This window comes from Festucalex cinctus, chromosome 13 (genome assembly GCF_051991245.1).
Source record: "Festucalex cinctus isolate MCC-2025b chromosome 13, RoL_Fcin_1.0, whole genome shotgun sequence".
Lineage (NCBI taxonomy): Eukaryota > Metazoa > Chordata > Actinopteri > Syngnathiformes > Syngnathidae > Festucalex > Festucalex cinctus.
The window spans coordinates 13490001-13507915 of NC_135423.1; the positions used below are offsets into that span (position 1 = coordinate 13490001).

General features: G+C 39.8%; 2 protein-coding genes across 3 annotated transcripts in view; one reads left to right on the forward strand and one right to left on the reverse strand.

Moving 5' to 3' along the window:
• The window catches only part of LOC144033558 (uncharacterized), a 12159-nt gene extending 5685 nt beyond the window's left edge, over positions 1–6474 (forward strand). Inside the window, exons 12-25 of the mRNA XM_077541742.1 lie at positions 31–65; positions 206–324; positions 845–902; positions 991–1073; positions 1227–1263; positions 1880–2119; positions 2469–2539; positions 2773–3005; positions 3073–3209; positions 3280–3426; positions 3510–3607; positions 3783–3893; positions 3978–4117; positions 4823–6474. Coding sequence (XP_077397868.1) covers positions 31–65; positions 206–324; positions 845–902; positions 991–1073; positions 1227–1263; positions 1880–2119; positions 2469–2539; positions 2773–3005; positions 3073–3209; positions 3280–3426; positions 3510–3607; positions 3783–3893; positions 3978–4117; positions 4823–4902 — 1589 coding nt within the window. The 3' untranslated portion in view covers positions 4903–6474. The remainder of the gene's footprint in view (positions 1–30; positions 66–205; positions 325–844; positions 903–990; positions 1074–1226; positions 1264–1879; positions 2120–2468; positions 2540–2772; positions 3006–3072; positions 3210–3279; positions 3427–3509; positions 3608–3782; positions 3894–3977; positions 4118–4822) is intronic.
• siae (sialic acid acetylesterase) lies at positions 5031–11502 on the reverse strand. Of its 2 annotated transcripts, none has more exons than XM_077541071.1 (10): positions 11393–11502; positions 8442–8606; positions 7804–7958; positions 7565–7703; positions 7318–7483; positions 7162–7247; positions 6943–7076; positions 6317–6471; positions 5801–5987; positions 5031–5609 (listed from the first exon to the last, which is right to left on the reverse strand). In XM_077541071.1, exons 1-10 carry the CDS (start codon positions 11448–11450, stop codon positions 5304–5306), a joined length of 1551 nt encoding a protein of 516 aa, XP_077397197.1. In that variant the 5' UTR covers positions 11451–11502; the 3' UTR covers positions 5031–5303. The 2 variants fall into 2 exon arrangements, with proteins under 2 accessions (XP_077397197.1, XP_077397196.1); XM_077541070.1 differs by lacking the exon at positions 11393–11502 and adding an exon at positions 11154–11382.
• Positions 11503–17915: the final 6413 nt, after the last annotated feature.

Here is a 17915-nt window from a genome sequence, read left to right on the forward strand (position 1 = left end):
AACAATGGACTAAACGCGAACTGTCTTGAACGGACAAACTATTACTTCAGTTTAAGACTAAAGGGGTAAGTCTATTTCCTACCGTATTTTGCCTAAAATGATAGTTTGATAGTTTCCTCGGTGATGTTCAGCTCATAGGCTAATTTTCAGTGTGCTTTTATTGCCGTACTGTACATTAAAACGTGTTTCTTGTCTTGCTCACAAGATGGAGTCACTTAACACTTTTGAATCAGAGATGGAGGCTGACGGGCAGGGAAACTATTCTCTGTTTCCATCTCTGGATAGCATTGCTGGTCTGGCTGGGACTGCTGATACACTGGAGAGGTGTGTTGTATGTATTGGGGACATGACACTCACACCACTGCTTGTTGATTATATACTGTACACTCGACACCTGTGCAGTAATGATGTTTAAACAATTGAGTTTTCTTTCATTTCAGGAAGAGTTCACCAATAAAGAAACACAATGCTAACTTTATTTCACATAAAAGAGATGTACTGACAATGATCCTAAATTGAACCATTAAATATAGTCATCTCCTAGCAGTAAATCACACTTAGAAATGTTTCATCATGATGAGCTGCATAATAGGGCTAACATGTTGGGAACAATTCCCACAAAAATAAATATCTTAATATGCCAATCAACAAAACTGTGTTATCTAAAAGTCAGCATTTTTCATACCACTCTTATGGGTTTTGTATGTGAATATTTTCCCTTATTGTGTTAGGGAGATTGAATTATAATGTTGAGAGTGTATTTCAATACATATATATCTGTAATGTCCCTGTCTATGAAATAAATATTTTTTGTTGAAATCCCAACTGTTTTTACCTTTGGCAGTGAACCGCCTAGTGAAATCACAGAGAAGCCAAACCTCACCTGGCTTGATGCTGCTCAGGTTCCTGCTTTTCCATTTGAACATTTTTATTGTGGTTAGCAGACAAAGGTTAACAAACGATTATTTCTTTATTTTGCATACTATGTAGATTGTTTTGGAGGAAGCAGGACATCCCATGCACATAAAGGAGATCAAACAGAGAATCATCGACCGGGGGCTTGTTCAGTCTAAGTATGGCCGTTCACTACATTTTGTTTTACCAGCATGCTGTTTTTGTAAAGTGGATCTGCTTTGGTTGCTTCTTCTCATTATTGCTGGATAAGAATTAGTAAATTGATACAGTTTTTTAATGTTGTATTTTTTCACACTTTTCTATGTTGGCAGTGCCAAGTCAAGTCTGGAAGCTGTTATGTATCGTGAGGTAAGCAGGACTTTACACTTATAGTACCAGTATATTCACCCTTTATGTTCCGTTCTATACATTCTTCATTTTTTTTAAATTTAGTATTGCGTCCATCTATTTACATCACCATAGACACCTGAAATGGGGCAGATATGAAGGCAGAGGCAACATTGTGTTGGGCAAGCACAAGAAAGTTATTCGTAAAGTGAAGGCCTGATGTGGCTCCTCCCGCCTCGATGTGTCTGCCTCAGTGTCACGTTATGTTTCAGACACAAAAAGGCAGCAGGAGATTCAAGAGGATTGAAAACAGAAATGGAGTCTTTGCATTGCTGGTGAGTTGAACAGGGGCAGTAATGCAGTACTGACGCTGCGTTCAATTGTCATAGAATATTACAACTACATTTTTGTGCTGTTGAAGATCCCGTCAGTGCTTGTTTGTAGTGGGATTTTGTAAAAGTTAAAACATACTTGCAGCTATGATCCCCAGTCGAAACAATATTGTCACATCCTTTTTGTGTTTGCACATGGCATCAGTTCTTATTTAACCATTTCCATGATATTTTGATTTTTATCCGTCGTTTTGAGAATGTTGCCACCACAAGAATCTTCTGGTGTTCATTGTCTTCTCCCTCAGACAGATGCTGAGCGGCAGCAGGCTCTAAAGGCCTTCACCGCTCAGGCCTTCCTTGGCACACCGCAGCACCACACCGTCTCCGTTTCGGGACCCGGGGTCGCCGCCGCTGCCGCCACATTTCCGTCTCCTACCATCTCAGAAAACAAAGCCAAGATGAGGAGAGGTGCACGGAAAAAAATGAATGAAAAGTACCGGCTGAAATACCTTCGACTATGCAAAGCAGCACGTGCCATGATATTTGTGAGTATGCAGTCTTCAAAAGAATTGCTTTTGTTTTTTAACTTCTCCAAAATACAGTGGCACTTCTATGCTTCAACACAGTCTGTTTGGTCCATGAGAATAAATCCATCATTTAGTATATATATATATATAAAAAAAAAAAAAAAAAACCTTTATAGACACTATTGGCAATTACAAAAAACTTTAACTATCATACAAATGTACTGTCATACATTGTACAAAAATATGGGTTAAGCACTGTTTAGGATTTACTTTACTCCAGAAAACTTGATAAGCCTGGTGGTCTGACAGACTTGGAAACAAAAGCAGCCCGGGTGGTTCGGTTGTGACATCCATCTTTTTCTTACAGGAAAACGCAGCTTTGCATGATGAAGTTGCCCATTTAGAAGAGAAGTTTATAAGAGCAAAGGAAGAGCGCCAGTAAGTAAATGCATATAAATGTCTGTCTGTCTATCTATCTAATATGTTTTATCTATTTTATCTATCTTTTCTTATCTATCTAATCTATCTTAAATAATTATTTTATTTTGAAATGTATTATTGTTCAAATGATAATAATAGTATTTTAGCTATATGGTTATCTTAAAAGCTTGTTAACATGGCATCCAAAGCGCAACGTCCAACTTTTCCAAAGCTCTCTTCTAAATGTCCAGATTGCTGCTGCTGCACTACCAGTCTCTGTCAGAGGGTGACTTCCTGCCCACACCCAGCTCGGCCACTCACCCCACCGTGCCGCCTCCCACGACGAGCACCGGCCCCGGAGGACCACCCGGCCTGTGCGGGACACACACCCTCGCGTCTGCGGCGTCAGCAGTGGATGAGGGGCAGCTGAAAAAACCCAAGAAGGAACGCAAAGAGCGAGGCAGAGAGAACGGGAAGGATGAGCGTGAGTGCTTCGTTTAAGCATTATTGTGTCAGAAAGTTGATATGATAAATACTTGCCTGATTCTTAGTTCCGAAGAAAATTACAAAGAAGAGAAAACTGGTTGATGGTTCCCGGAAGTTGGTGCAACCCATCCCGCTTGACTCCTGTGGTCGCCCCGTCTTCCCCATCGTGCTTGGAGGCTTAACGTTGTACAGCTTGGGCGAGGTGAGTGAAGTCAAACAAGACACTCCGCCGGCATGTCAGCAAAAGCAAACATTTGCAAACTTCTCCCCAGATCATCACGGACAGAATGTTTTTCCATGATGAATGTGCCATCTACCCGGTGGGCTTCTGCAGCACACGGGTATTTGCAAGCATGAAAAACCCCGAGCTGCAGTGCCTCTACACCTGCCAAATTAAGGACGGAGGAAGTGGGCCACAGGTAAACATAAAGCACAGAAGCTTGCGCTTATAAAACCAAGAATGCGTTGAAATTAACATTTTCTTTTGTTTGTTTTGGCTTAGTTTGAAATTGTGCCTGAAGATGATCCCCAGAATGCCATCGTGGCCTCTTCTGCCCTGACGTGCCACTCCAACCTGCTCAAAGCCATCGCCTCAGTCAGGTATTAAACTGATCAATCAGAACCAATAACAAACAAAATACACATGGACTTGCTACAGATGCTCTGTGGTGTCAAACTTTTTTTTTTCTTCCTGTAAATTTTTGTTATGCTCCAAATTGGGTTTAATGGTTGTAATATCACCTTTTTATTTATTTATTTATTTATTTTGTCTCAGTTCCATAGCTGTTGCCCCACTCGTGCCATCAGGTGCCGACTTCTTTGGCTTCTCTCATCCCACCATCCAGAATCTCATTCAGAGTTGTCCCGGAGCACGGAAGTGTAACAAGTACGTTACCTTCAATTATTATTATTTTTTGGCTACTAATGTTTTATATCCTCTCACTTGTGGTTCATATCTTGTCAATGACAGCTACCGATGGATACGTTTCGAAGTGTGTCGCCCGGGCGATGGGCAGAATCCTCACAGCCTGTCGGAGGACGACGCCTCCATCAACTTTGAGGCCTATCAGCGACACCGGCGCTTTAGCGACAAGCCCGAGCAAATCTCAGGTTTGACGAATGCTGATTTTACAATACTGACTAGGGATGGCACAGTATATAAAATATCACAGCATTAAAAGTGCCTTGAACCCATCTGTGGTCTTGTCACAGTATTTTTGTGCTTAAAATGGAAGTATTGGGTCAGCTATAGGGACCCGAAGCAGAACTTGAATTTTTACATTAAAGTAATGACATCACCAAATAAAAGAAATATGACAATAAATGCACTCAAATTAGTGAAAAGACAATTCATAGCAGCAATAATAGGGTTGTTACTTGGATGCACGGCCACGTTGGATACAAATGTAAACATTGGATGGACGGAGATAAAAGTGCACAGTGATATATGATAGACAATATAATTAATTTTCTGGAGGTTTATGCTTTACACTGACTTAATTCCCCTAAATGTAGGAACTAAAAATCAAGCTGTTGTGTTTAACATGTAGGTAGTTTAGTAGAAAATGTTTAGAAATACATTTGGTTGGTGTCGGGCTATCACTTCTCAGATGAAAAGTTCGAGAGCAAGCCATTATTAACACTTAAGATTATTTACCAATTAGTTAAAAAATACACATATACCTCTATACTGTATACGGTACAACAAAAATCATATTGACTTCACGGGTTGATAGTTGGTGCCCTAATACAATGAAATAATGGAGTTTAGTCTGTACTTCTAATGGAATTCAGTCTGTACTTTGTCTCTTTCAGCACAGATGCTGCAATGTTCTAGTGCCTTGCACCCGACCACGACTTCCATGAAGCCGTCAACTTCCTACTTCAGCTCCTGAAGCACCAAAAGCAACTCAAATCATAACAGTTCACAAGATAAGGACAACAAACAAAAGTGCATGTTCAATGAAACAATGGTAGAAAATGTCTCATGTCAAAACAGAAAGAGTTTTATATCATGATTGTTTTTTTTTTCATTGTTTTATTTTTTTAACCTTTATTTAACCAGGTAAAACTGTTTGAGAAGATCATCCGCTATTAGGGCCCCCAAAACATTTGTTTCCTGTGTTTTCAGAAATAGAAGTTAATCAAAATGTGTTCACATTCTGTAAAGGTGAAACAGGATTTATGTGATTTAAATAAAAAAGTGGCATTTATAGTCTTGCCATAAGAACAATTATTGATAGTGGTTTTCTAAAAGTAACACAAATCTTATACAATGGATGGTACACCTTAGCAACTAATTTACAGAGATTTCCCCCAAAAAAAGATCTTTCCACAAATAGTTACCATCAGTCACATCATTAGCTTGATAGCGATTGAAAATGAAAGGGGGTGCAGGTAATGCCGTTTTGGCCCCATAAACAGGGCACGCTTTAAAATCACACGGCCAGTCTTTCCATGCGTATCGCAGAGCTGCGATTTGACTTGTCGGTTTGCAGGCAATGGCTGCTACCTGGATGGTGGCGGGAGCCCACTGGATGATTGGAGCTGCAACCCAGAAGGACATGGGTCCACATGGGGCTTGTGAATTTGAGCAGCAGATCTTGAGAGAGAGAGACAAAAAAACAAAATAAAACATGTTTTAGAGTTAAATCTCTTGTTTGAGCCAATTTTGGATACATTATTTTAGGACGGTGTTTCCAGATTATCTTTAAAGACACACTGGCTTGAGGCTGTTACAGGTTTTATAAGCAGCAACGTCAGCGTAAGGCTCACGATGTCGATGTTTATTACCTCAAAGATGTCTTTAGACGGCTTGACAGCGACAACTTGGTCGTAGGTGATGTTGACATACATCGGAGTGGACAGGATTTGTTTGGGGAAAGGTCCGAGGAAGGCCACATCCTTCTCATTGTAGGCCACCGCTCGTGCTCCAAGTGTCAGTCTGTATGCCACGTCCTGCTTGTCACGAGGGTGGATACTGCACACACACAAATGGTCTCATCTCATGTCACATCACTCACGGAAGAGAGGCTGGTGAGTCCAGATAGAAGGTGGGAGTTAGTAAGGAACTTCTTGGGCTATCATTGTTTGTTTTGAAGATGTCATGTACCAGGGTACTGTACTTTCATAGTTATAGTTCGATTGTGCAAGTATACATTATGTTGTAGCTGTTTTGTGTTTGGATGTACAGTGACCATTTATGCTCTGCACCCCCTAAATAATTTGATAATTAGTTTTTGATTAACTGTTGCACCTCTAGCGCATCCTGCGTGAGGCACTTCAAAGTATACATCATAGTTTTCTTACGTGCCGTACGGTGAGGTCTCATCCGGCAAATCCAAAGCCACAGCCATGAAGGTCCTCTGCAGACGGGAGTTGGGAACAAATCCTTTGTCAGCCGTCTGGTGCCAGCGGATGTTTGGAAAGCCGTCATCCGTGGAGCCTTTTATGTTGATGGACAGCTGCGTCAGGGAGAACTCGATTACTGTCTCAAAGACGCTTGAAAAGATCAGGACAAAAGGTGCAGCTGACCAAAGAAATTGATTACTGCTTAAAGGTTCGCATGATAGGGCTGCAACTATTACAAATGGTTGTTTATCTAATAATTTATTATTTAATTATAATTATGTTATTTCAAATTGACGGTGCAAAAAAATAAATAAATGCTTGTTTCATGGTGGACTACTGAAATCTGAGAATATTTGTTTATTTATTTAACCTTTATTTAGCCAGGCAAAACAGATTAAGAACAAATTCTTATTTACAAGGGGCAACACCTTGAGGGAAAGGGAACAAAATACAATAAAACAGCAATAAAACTTATAACAAGCAAATACACGATACAAGAAAATATCATAACCATAAAACATTGAACATGATCAGTTCTCGATAAATCATTCCACTTGTAAAAAACACATTGCTCATAAAAGTACCTGAACAAATCCAAAGGGAAAGTCCATAGCAGTCTGCCCACCTGAGCCCAGGTGAAATCCCATCCTCCAATCATCAATCATGGCAGGGAAAGAACAGTTGTACTTGTTTTGATGATAATCAGCATTTCTTTCACCTAGAAAAAAAAGTGAGACATCTTCATAAATACATTGAGCGTGTTTATGTATATGGACTGAATAGGTTCTGACTATGCACGTTACCTTGGTACCAGAGGGCTCCCTTGAGTGTCATGTTGAGCAGTGGGTGGATCATCGCATTCCACAGGACAGAATTGTCAGTTTGTGAGCTGAGGACAAAATAATTTCGACCCCTTTAGACCAGTAGTCCCCAACCGGTTTCCGGTCCTCCAGACTTACTTCTTATTCTGCTCCAGTCCACATTTCTGAAGCGCTCTTGAAGATGACCAGGCTTCAACAGGCGTGCCCCCCCAACAGGACTCCAGCAGTCCTATCGGGTACTTCAGGCTCTTGTACATGTAACGTCCGAAGAGCCAACACACCGCAGAGAACTCCGACAGACTACCTGGAAATACATCACCTTCTCAAAACCAGTCTTTGGACCATAATATGGACAAAAGCAAAAAAACAAAAAACACTTGCTTACCTGCTTTAGGCACAGACCACGGAAGCGTCACTCCAATCAGATCAGTCAGCTCGGTGTCACTCGTCTTCAAGGCGACCATAAAAGGCCTCACGTGAGGATACTTGGATGCAAGAGCGAGTTCCTCAGATGCATTGAAAATCTAATAGGGGTTAAAAAAATACATTTTTGTCACCTAACCTGGTTTAATGAACAATACATTTTCTAAATCTGTCGACCAGACAGATCTGAATTTTCCTGACCTGAGATGTTTGAAAGTACATGTTGCTCTGGCCACTACAAATCCAAACGTCGCCAAACAGCACATCCGTCAGAGTGGCCGAACTGTTCTGAAGCACTGCGGTCACATTGTAGGGACCACCAGCCTCTATGGGGTCCAGCGTGACTCGCCAAATGCCTGCATAATGGTACGTAACGCTTTATAGTTGTCCCTCAATCATTGCATGTGATACATTCCAGACCCGCCTAGTATGGATGATGGGATAACAAATAGCATCCAAGTGGCAGTGTAAGAACGTAAGCGACAAATTTTAACAATTGGTTTAAAAAAAAAAAAAAAAAGTTAGTCTGGAGTCCTGTAACTGCAGTTTACAGAGATAGAAATACTGTAGTGAAATTCTTCTTCGTTTGTGTCTTCATGATGGTATTATACTGCCCCCGGTGGCCAAGGAAGGAGCCGCAAACCCCCCAAAAATATGAAGGGTCTTCTCCTGCACTTTGTTGTCACCACCATTAGCTTCAAGTGACTTGCACACTGCATCTTTAGGTCTCTGTCAGGATCAGGTCAATCAAATTTTACCTCTTTATTTATTTTTAAAAATCACAACCTTTGTGGATGCTTGTATAAACCTCCCGCTGAACAGCAACTGGCTACACTTACCTTTCTCCACAGTGACTGGTGAGCTGATGTATTTCATCGGTCCTGACAGGTATACTGTGACCTGGGCACCCTCAGGAGTGCCATAACCCCACACAACCGCTCTCTCCGGAGACTTCTGCAGCACCATGTGGTCGCCATAGTAGGAGGCAAAGCCAAAGTCCTTTTCTGGACACATAGGCACATGGACACATGGATTCTCTTGAAAGAAAGCCTTACATGTTAATCTTATACAACCTTTGTACGTATTATTTTTGCCTGCTTCAGCCAAATACCGCATTGTGAACTACGGTACATACTACATACATGTTGTGTTGCCGAGCCAATAGGAACACACACTATGCACAGTTTACAGAGTAATTCAAGAAGGCGCACAGGAAAAACCTACTGGCATGGTTTTAGCTCTGTTGCTGCTGGTCTGTACAAAAACACAATATTGTGCTGTTTTTTCTTTGTTTTTTGTTTTTTTAAATAAACAATATTGTTAATTTTTATACAGTTATGTGAGCTTTTTTATTTGTTAATGTAATTTCGACAACCTTCCCACGTGACTTTCAAGGACACATCTCTACTTGTTGATTTTTGCATTGGGATTTTTAACGACATTGTTGCAGAATGCCTGGCGGAAAAAGAGCTGACAAGATTGAGGAGATAAAATCCTCTCTTGTAAAACTCAGTGGAATGGTCTCCGAATTACTTGAAATGAAGAAGAGCATTGAGCCACTTCTTCAGGAAATCCAAGGTCAGAGACAACGATACTGGTGCACGTGAAAACATGCATTTTCCTTGGGTGCTTGCCTGGCGGGGTGGGCCTGCTGGTGGCGTCTGGGGACTGATTCACCAGCTCCAAATGACTGGGACTAGCCGCAATCTACACACAGACATTCAAGATGAACTGAGCGAGGAGTGTCTGGGATTGATGGATAACGATATGAATCAATGTCTATTCTAAAGAATGTATATGACTGATGCGTTTTAGTAATGCATCGATGGGGACGGGTTTCTAATAAGCCATCGGCTACTCGTCAGCCCTTCTTTCCGATATCAATGTTGCAAATCATGTGATGTGATCGATGTAACCTATAATGTGTCCGAAAGGAAAAAAATGAATAAAACAATCAAACAAGATCATGATAATGATCGTATGGTGAGGTTCATAATTTCATGTTGTGTTCTTTGGATATTGTTACAGCCCTAGACTTTATTCTCATAAAATGTCAAGCTTATCATTAATAAGGCATTTTTCTTCACAAAATTGACATCTGTATTCTTCTATGCTTTTATTACTGTATATAAATATTTAGTATGGTCCTATCGTCCACATCCCATCCATCCTTCCACTATAGTAGCTTGCTTTTACCTGACTGAACCTTTGAGAGTGGCATCAGCACCGAGGCAGTTTTTTAATGTGAGGTCGATGAGCTACTCAACTTGAATCTCTTCTAATCTATTTTCTGACTCTGCTAGGCCACTTTATTTTTACTTGAGTGATCATGATTATCCATTTATCCAGCCATCTATCATCTATATTGCGTCTCTTCATTAAGGTTGTGGTAAGTGAGCTGTAGTCAATCTCATGTGACTGAGTAGAAGGCAGGATGCACTCTGGACTGGTCATCAGCCAATCTGAGAGCACATATAAACAAGCCATTGTTCAAACTGACATTCTCGCCTACAGTGTCTATAAACTTCCACACAAACACATGTTTGTTTTAGGATAACACAACTGAAACAATGTGGTTGGTTGCACAACTGTACTCACTTTTGTCTATATGGGATATTGACTGGGCTCAGAATTACCTAATCACATTCAAACTCTAGTCAAATAGGTATCAGTACTGTTATTCTATTTGATGCCATAAGCTACAAATTAGACCTGCATACGGGACTGTCTCAGAAAATTAGAATATTGTGATAAAGTCCATTATTTTCTGTAATGCAATTAAATAAGCAAAAATGCCATACATTCTGGATTCATTACAAATCAACTGAAATATTGCCAGCCTTTTATTGTTTCATTATTGCTGATGATGGCATTTTTTTTTACTTGGTCTGAGGAAATATTCTAATATTTTGAGATAGAATATTTGAGTTTTCTTAAACTGTAAGCCATAATTAGTAATCTTAAAATAATAAAAGGCTTGCAATATTTCAGCTGATTTTTAATCCAGAATGTATGGTATTTTTGCTTATTTAATTGCATTACAGAAAATAATGGCCTCTATTACAATATTCAAATTTTCTGAGACAGTCCTATAGTCACCTGTTGCTTTTAAGCCATTGATAAGACTTTTGAGTTCAAGTTAAAATAGGAATGATTGCAATTCTTCGCGTTCAAATGTTTATATGGTTCAATGTCTCTGTGAATGTCCTTTATAGCTGTATCCGAAAATTATATATATTAAAAAAATAATAATAATGCTCCCCTTTAGAAGTGATAGTTGGGAACACCTGTCATATGTCACGTCATCGGTGCGTGATTGAATATCAAACATTTACCGAAAATGAGTATGTAAGTATGGAATGACATTAGGCAACTTGGCAACAACCACGAGCGCACACACTGAGTGTGAATGCAGCCGTAAAGTAACGTTGGCGCCTTATGAGATGAATTTTATTCCCCAAATCTATAGTAACGCTCACTTTACTTCAACACGATACACTTTAACCCTGATTAACCGAAATGAAACGTGTTTTTTGTTTTTTTTTACTCACCGTAGTGCAGCAAGGAAGCAAAAACCGGAAAGATCAACCCACAAATAAGCAAAACAGACGTGACAAGTAGGTAACCCCACAAAACAAATGAGAGTTTAGGAAAATATCTTGCCATGCTTGCATGTTCTAAGTTCAACTGGTGGTCTCCTGACAGCACGAACAATGAGAGAGACCGAGTGCGCGTGACTGTGTACTTCCTGATTCCTGTGTCCAGATTTACATGCATAGCATACACGTACCAGTACCTCCCCCATCAAACACCCACCCGACCTGCATGCACAGGCTAGGCGAGGTCATACTGATAGTGATGTGCTTCTCGGGTCGAATCCCTGAAGCGTGTGCCGAGTAACGCAGATGAGTGGTTCATGAACGGCGTGTCAATGCGTGTGTTGATGACGTACGTGGTGACGTTTAAAGCCCCACGAAGCAGGTGTACCACGTGACTGATTCAGGAAATGATTCGCTAGGTTTGAGTGTAGTTCGAAATAAAAGCGGCAAAGAAACGCTATGGATTCCCCTTCACTTTTTGTGTTTTCGGGTCCCTTATTGCGCTACTTTTTTTGCTTTTGGCATTCGATTTGACGAGCCTCTTTTTGCGATGGAACCAGCAAGAAAGAGATTTTCCCTTGTTTAGGAGCACTTTGAGCAGATCTCACCTCAGAAGGCAATTACTGCAATTACGGTACTATTTTAACAGATTCCAATAATAAAATAAAATAAAATGTGACAACACATAAAATTCACATTTTTCTGTTCACAGTTGAAAGTCCCCTTCAGTACTGGGAATCACAGAAATATACGCGTCCAATTCTATACAAACTTGCTATCTCATATCGATGCACCCCTGCTTCATCAGTACCATGTGAAATAGTTTTTTTCCCAAAGCAGGTGAAATTCTCTGCAAAAAAAAGAAACCGCCTGAGTCCAAAAACTTCGGAAAAAATAGTTTTTAAATAAAAATGAATAAGCACTTTATTTTACCTCCTTATTTCACATTTTCACTTGTTGCATAAGCACAAACACAGACAAAGTAACAGAGAACAATTCATGTTAAAACACTCTTCAAATATATATTCTTTTGTATTTAGAGCATGATTTACACCCCACCATTTTATTGCATGCACCAAGCATGTTATACATTTTTCTGTCCACATGATGGCGTAGTCGAGGAAATGAATCATCTTGAAGCCCCTACGTGTGTGTGAAGCATTTCACTGCAGGGCTTCACTGCTTTACGGGGCTTCATTTTGCCATCACTACATACTGACGCTCAATAGAGCGTTTTCACTGACGTCACGAACTCGGCAGTAACCCGGATGCGCGGCCATATTGGCGATATTGACGTAAACAAGCTAACACAAGCTAATGGAGAATTACAATGAGAATTGTTTGGCTAGTCTTTATCGATGTCAAAACAACTTCTAAAGCTCGGCAAAGCCCACCAAAGATGCTAAGGCATATAGGGACGGACTGGGCAACAGGAAAAAGTCGCGATTTGGAAAAAATACATCGTATCAGCGGTACAGATCCGTATAAGTTGGCCGCCTCTTCTTGTATCCATGACGACCCGGCGATTCTTCCTTCAATTACATACCCCGACATTGTGAACTAACTACCTGATTTTCTCGCCGAGCCTGTACACAGCAGAATGCCTTAAATCGTACAAAGGTTTGCAAGCTTACAACCAAATGGTGTGTGCATGGGTGATGGAGACACATTACCAAGTCATCAACGTAACCAAGTCATCAACGTACCATAGTTTGGATCAAAAAAGGAAAGAAATCTCTAAAGTATTTCAGTCAACTGTGTGAAGTTTTGCACTTAATAATAACGTAATACTCAATATGTAATTAAATTTTATACTCTCTCTAGATAGAGCACATCAATTTTCCCACCTCTTCTTTTGATGTTTGAAGCCGGATAATACGTAAAGACATCACGCACAGTAACCTAAGGATTTCTGTGCAATTTTTGATGTGTTTTTCCACCCAAAGGGAAAAATCAAGGCTTTTTTTTTTTTTTTTTTTTGCATGGAAGCAGATTATTTTGTCTCACTTTCCATGAATATTTAAAGTGATATAGCCTACCTACAGCTGTCACACACTACATTACTAGTCCGGCACATTTCAAAATATCAACATATCCCATTAAGAACGTAGCGGCACACGTCTTATTCTGTCAACTGATTTCTTCATTTTCCTTGCTTGTCTTTTTTAATCCTTACTTCTTAGGCTCGAGCAGCCCTTCTGTCATTCCGCCTGCTAATTGACAGAGTTGTCAAACCTGTCGACTTTCTGCAGAGCATCTGTGAAAAACAGACATTTGTTGTACATATGCTGTTGTAGACGATGACGAGCTTCAGAGTGGGAATTTGCTTGCTGAAACGTGTGTTTGCGGGGGAAAGGAAAGAAACGTCAAAGACCCAAAGAGCTGCTCAGAGCTGCCAGTGACAATATGAACATGTCTTGATGTGTGCATTTGTCACTTCAAATTGCTGGCATCAGTTGCAATTGTATGACCAGGACCTTGATGGCGGTATCGCACGTCTACTTCACACTACAGTCAAGAAGTCCCAGTTTTAGACCCCCTGTGGATGTGTTCATTCTGTCATTCATTGTGCTGTTATTGAAAGTCTGTTTTATTAAAGGAATACTTCACTTATTTAGCCCATTATAGCAATAAAAAGTTAATATTTTGTCAATAATTAATTTGACACTTTCATTATTTTTCATGTACGTTTTGCAACTTGCTGTCGACTGAAAGTGACATCACAAGGGCTCAGGTAACCAATCACAGCTCACCTGTTTTCTAGGTTTGGTCATGTGACATTCACAAGCTGAGCTCTGATTGGTTACCAGAGCCCTAGTGATGTCATTTTCAGTCGACAGCAACATGTGCAAAATGTGTTTTTAAAGGTACTAATTGTACGTGAAAAATAATGAAAGTATGAAATTAATTCTAGACAAAATATGAATGTTAGACTGCCAAAAATGGCTAAATAAGTAAAGTATTCCTTTAAACATTTTAAATTTTCACCAACAAAGCAGGCCTACAGAAAGAAGAAACGAAAAAAAGGACCAACATAACTTTTATAGTGCAGACCTCAATCGTCAAAATCAAAATTTGTAACTTTTTTTTTTTTTTTTAAAACAAACAACTGCTACTTTGTACTAAATTACCATACATTGAAACTTAAGCCACTCCTCCTGGCTGATGTAGGTTACAATGGAATTTTAATCTATCCGGACTTTAGGCTGTAATTGAATGCAAATAATTTGGAAGTATTAACCCATTCAAACCCCAAAACCTGTAAAAACGTTTTGAAACAATTTGTCCTTCCCTTCCAAAAATGTGTTTATACATTTTTTTTTGTACTTTTTTTGTACGTTTCTTTTTTTTCCCCATGCAAGAGCATACAGTAGTCTCTGATGCAGCTTCTGACATGACGAATGGCTTAAAGCAAGTAGTAGTTATTAAAAAAAAAAGAAAAAAAAAAGACCAACAGGTGGCATCAGAGTATATGAGATCAGGCAGGGCCATGTTGCAACAAGCACTTTTTGTCAGTGTAGCTATATTCTTATGCTAATTGCTACAAAACGGAAATAGATACAAATGTATCTTTTTCCTGATGAAAGAAGAGACTCTTAATCGTTTTTTTTTTGTTTTTTGTTTTTTTTAATAGCAATAGAATATTTTGTAGGCCTTGCAAAATTATTCCAAATCCAGTAAAACATCTGGGGGTTGCTTCAGCGAAAATGGCTGGGAGTGAAGTGAAAGTTTGATTTATTATTGTTAATTTTTACTTTTAGCCCTTTAAAATGGTCATTTCTATACTCTTCAATTGGTTCAGATAGAAATACTCTCAATTTAAAGTCAGTTGATCAGGCCAATCCTCATCCTGAAAAGTCTGTTGCAATGAGGCCCGCGGATGGCTTGAGGTAAGGCAAGCTGAGATTTAATGAGATAATTAATGTCTCTCAGCCTTATGACTCTTCAATTAACTTTAGTAACTCATTTACACTACAGCTGATAGACTTAAAAATGGAAGACCCTGCATCTTAAATGAATAATACCACACATCATTTGGGTGACAAACTGTCTTCTCCCCTTAAAACGTGATTGTGTGCTGCATTTACTGACATTGACGCAGCCTGATCTTCTCTTATTACAGTAGCTTCAAAGCTACACCTTTGACAGCGCAATGATAAAAGGACCACTGCAATCATTCAGTGTCACCTCCAAATGTGTTGATTTATTTATCATGTTCTCCCCCAGACAACAGTGAACTAACGCGACGGTGCGCTTTAACGCAATCAGTTCACTTCAGAAAGCAAGCCCGGATGAGATAGGTGGAATCGGATTGGAAAATAGCGACGGGCTCCTCCAGTGATCAGTGGAATGGGCTCTGGGCCGTTCCATCAAATTTTGCAGCTAATTTCATGCGCTGCGGTGACAGATGCAGATATGTTTGTGGCACCATGCGTGAACCAAGATTTATGGCCGCTGTCCAGTCCCTCGTAGGTCCCTTAATGCAACATCCGTCATGTGATGAATCTCTTGAATTAGCGCCTCCCTTTAACACACTCAGCAGCTATTACGTGCAAGAAAGGAGGTGGAGCTTCACCTCTACTGTCAGCACTGTGTCTTCCTCTCTCTCACTCCAAAACCAGATAGGAATTTGATTGCGATAATCCTATGTATTGATAGAATTATGAATTATGAACCATTTACTGACGGGCAGAAATATTGGCTATAGTTATTCATCCATCCATTTTCAAAACCACTTATCTTGATTAGTTTAGCTTGGGTGCTAATCTTCATAACAGGAACGTTCGATACCACTTTTTCTTCCAGACCGTTACCATTACAATTATTCACTCTGTGAGTGCTCACCGATACCTCAAGTACCTACTTAAAATTTCAATTAACACAAGGGCAAAAACTTGTGAACAAAGACCTTTCTTTCAACTCAATTGATGATTCACAAACTGCCTCAGTATAGCGCCATCTACTGCTGAGGAGGACTGTCAGTTTTTTTGTTTTGTTTTTTGTTTTGTTTTTTTTGTCTGGTGTCAGCAGCCTCCACGATTACCTGATTTAAAATAAGACTTTTATCAGCCTGATACCAATACTTGGTGTCGATATTCATCCATCCCTCTTTCATAATCCAAAATTTACATACCAGAAGAATGATAGATGTTTACATAATATACAATTTCTCCTGAAGCAAGAGTGCATGTTGAGTCATCACTGAACTCTACTCATGCCCTATTTTAGTTTCATTTGGTTAGTTTGATTGATTTATGGCCTGGATATTGTTTCCCTACAATTACCGGCATTTCCTGTAATCATCATAATAATGACCATAATTGCTGTCACTAACAAATTGCATGATGACTGTATGAATGCATCCATACAGCCAAACAACCAGTTTCTCAAAGGAAAACCATAAGCCATCTTGCAGAAATAATATTTTATAAATGCAGTGGATACTCTTTTAAAACATGTACCAAAAGAGGATTTCACATGTAGTGACGCATATTCTCCCATCCAGACTTATGACTCAGTCATCGTGCCTAACCTGGCAATGAGTGCGCAAACACCAAAGAGGCGTGACCGGCTGTAAATCATGACGCATCAAGTTTTCTTGACACTTGTGAATGTCTGAAAGGCAAGCCATTAAAAAAAAAAAGTATATATATATATATAGCAAACTAAATATGAAAATACTCTTAAAACAGTCAGAATAAACCAAATTATGTAAGACCAACCCAACTTTGTAGTTCTTTTGTATTAAAAAACAAAAAAAAAAAAAACAAGCAAATCAAAAATTGGGTTGTTTTGTTTATCTATTTGACTCACAATTTTGGGTTAAATAAATAACTCATGGGCCAATTGACACATGCAGACTCTGCTGTTCTATAGATTCATTTTTTTTTTCATAGAGGGTTCTGCATTAACTGACAGAGTCAGGTCCTGAGGAAAAAACACCTTCCCTAAGGCGTCTACCTGTAGTGCTTCCTCTCATGAAATCTTAGATCTTAGAACTTAGAGAGAAACTTAGATCTTCCTTGTCGTGCATGGGCTCATGCACTCACGTTTTAAAAATGGCCATAAAATGTTGAAAATCTCATCTGTAACCCTGCTCAAGCTGGATGGCACAGCTGCAGTCTGGCTCCAACATGACTGTATCCAAACCTGCAATTGACCACCATGACAAACACACGTAGAAGGGAAGGGGTGGAGCTCCCAGAAGAGCAATCATATTTCAACGGTGCCCTCTCCACACTGCAGGTTTCAGCTCCTTCCATCCACAGATGGTCAATAGGATTTTGAATTGTCAGAATAGCCTGTTGTTTTTGTTTTCGTCAGTCTTGGTTGTTATCCAGCTCTGAGTTTTGGGTTTTTATCCTGCTGTGGGAACCATAAGCTGGAAAGCCCAAGCTTTCTCACATTGTGTTGCAGATTTTGCTCCAGTCTCTTATAGTCTTGAGATTTCATTACACCATGCACATATTTAGGACTCCATCCATCCATCCATCCATCCATCCATCCATCCATCCATCCATCCATCCATCCATCCATCCATCCATCCATCCATCCATCCATCCATCCATCCATCCATCCATCCATCTTATGTAACCTGCATGCCAGTGCCTCAATCCCTCAATCAAATCCACCAAAATCGCGTTACACCACCTGCGCCACAATTTAGACCTGCTTTTTGCAAATCGTGTCTACATTTTGTCACCAAATTGCGAG

Coding starts and splice junctions, on each gene's coding strand:
- siae (XM_077541070.1), bottom strand. CDS start 11,379: ATGCATGTAAATCTGGACACAGGAATCAGGAAGTACACAGTCACGCGC. Junction 7,704..7,803: donor TGTACTTTCAAACATCTCAG/GTCAGGAAAATT, acceptor AACCCCTATTAG/ATTTTCAATGCATCTGAGGA. Junction 7,248..7,317: donor GGACTGGAGCAGAATAAGAA/GTAAGTCTGGAG, acceptor TTTTGTCCTCAG/CTCACAAACTGACAATTCTG.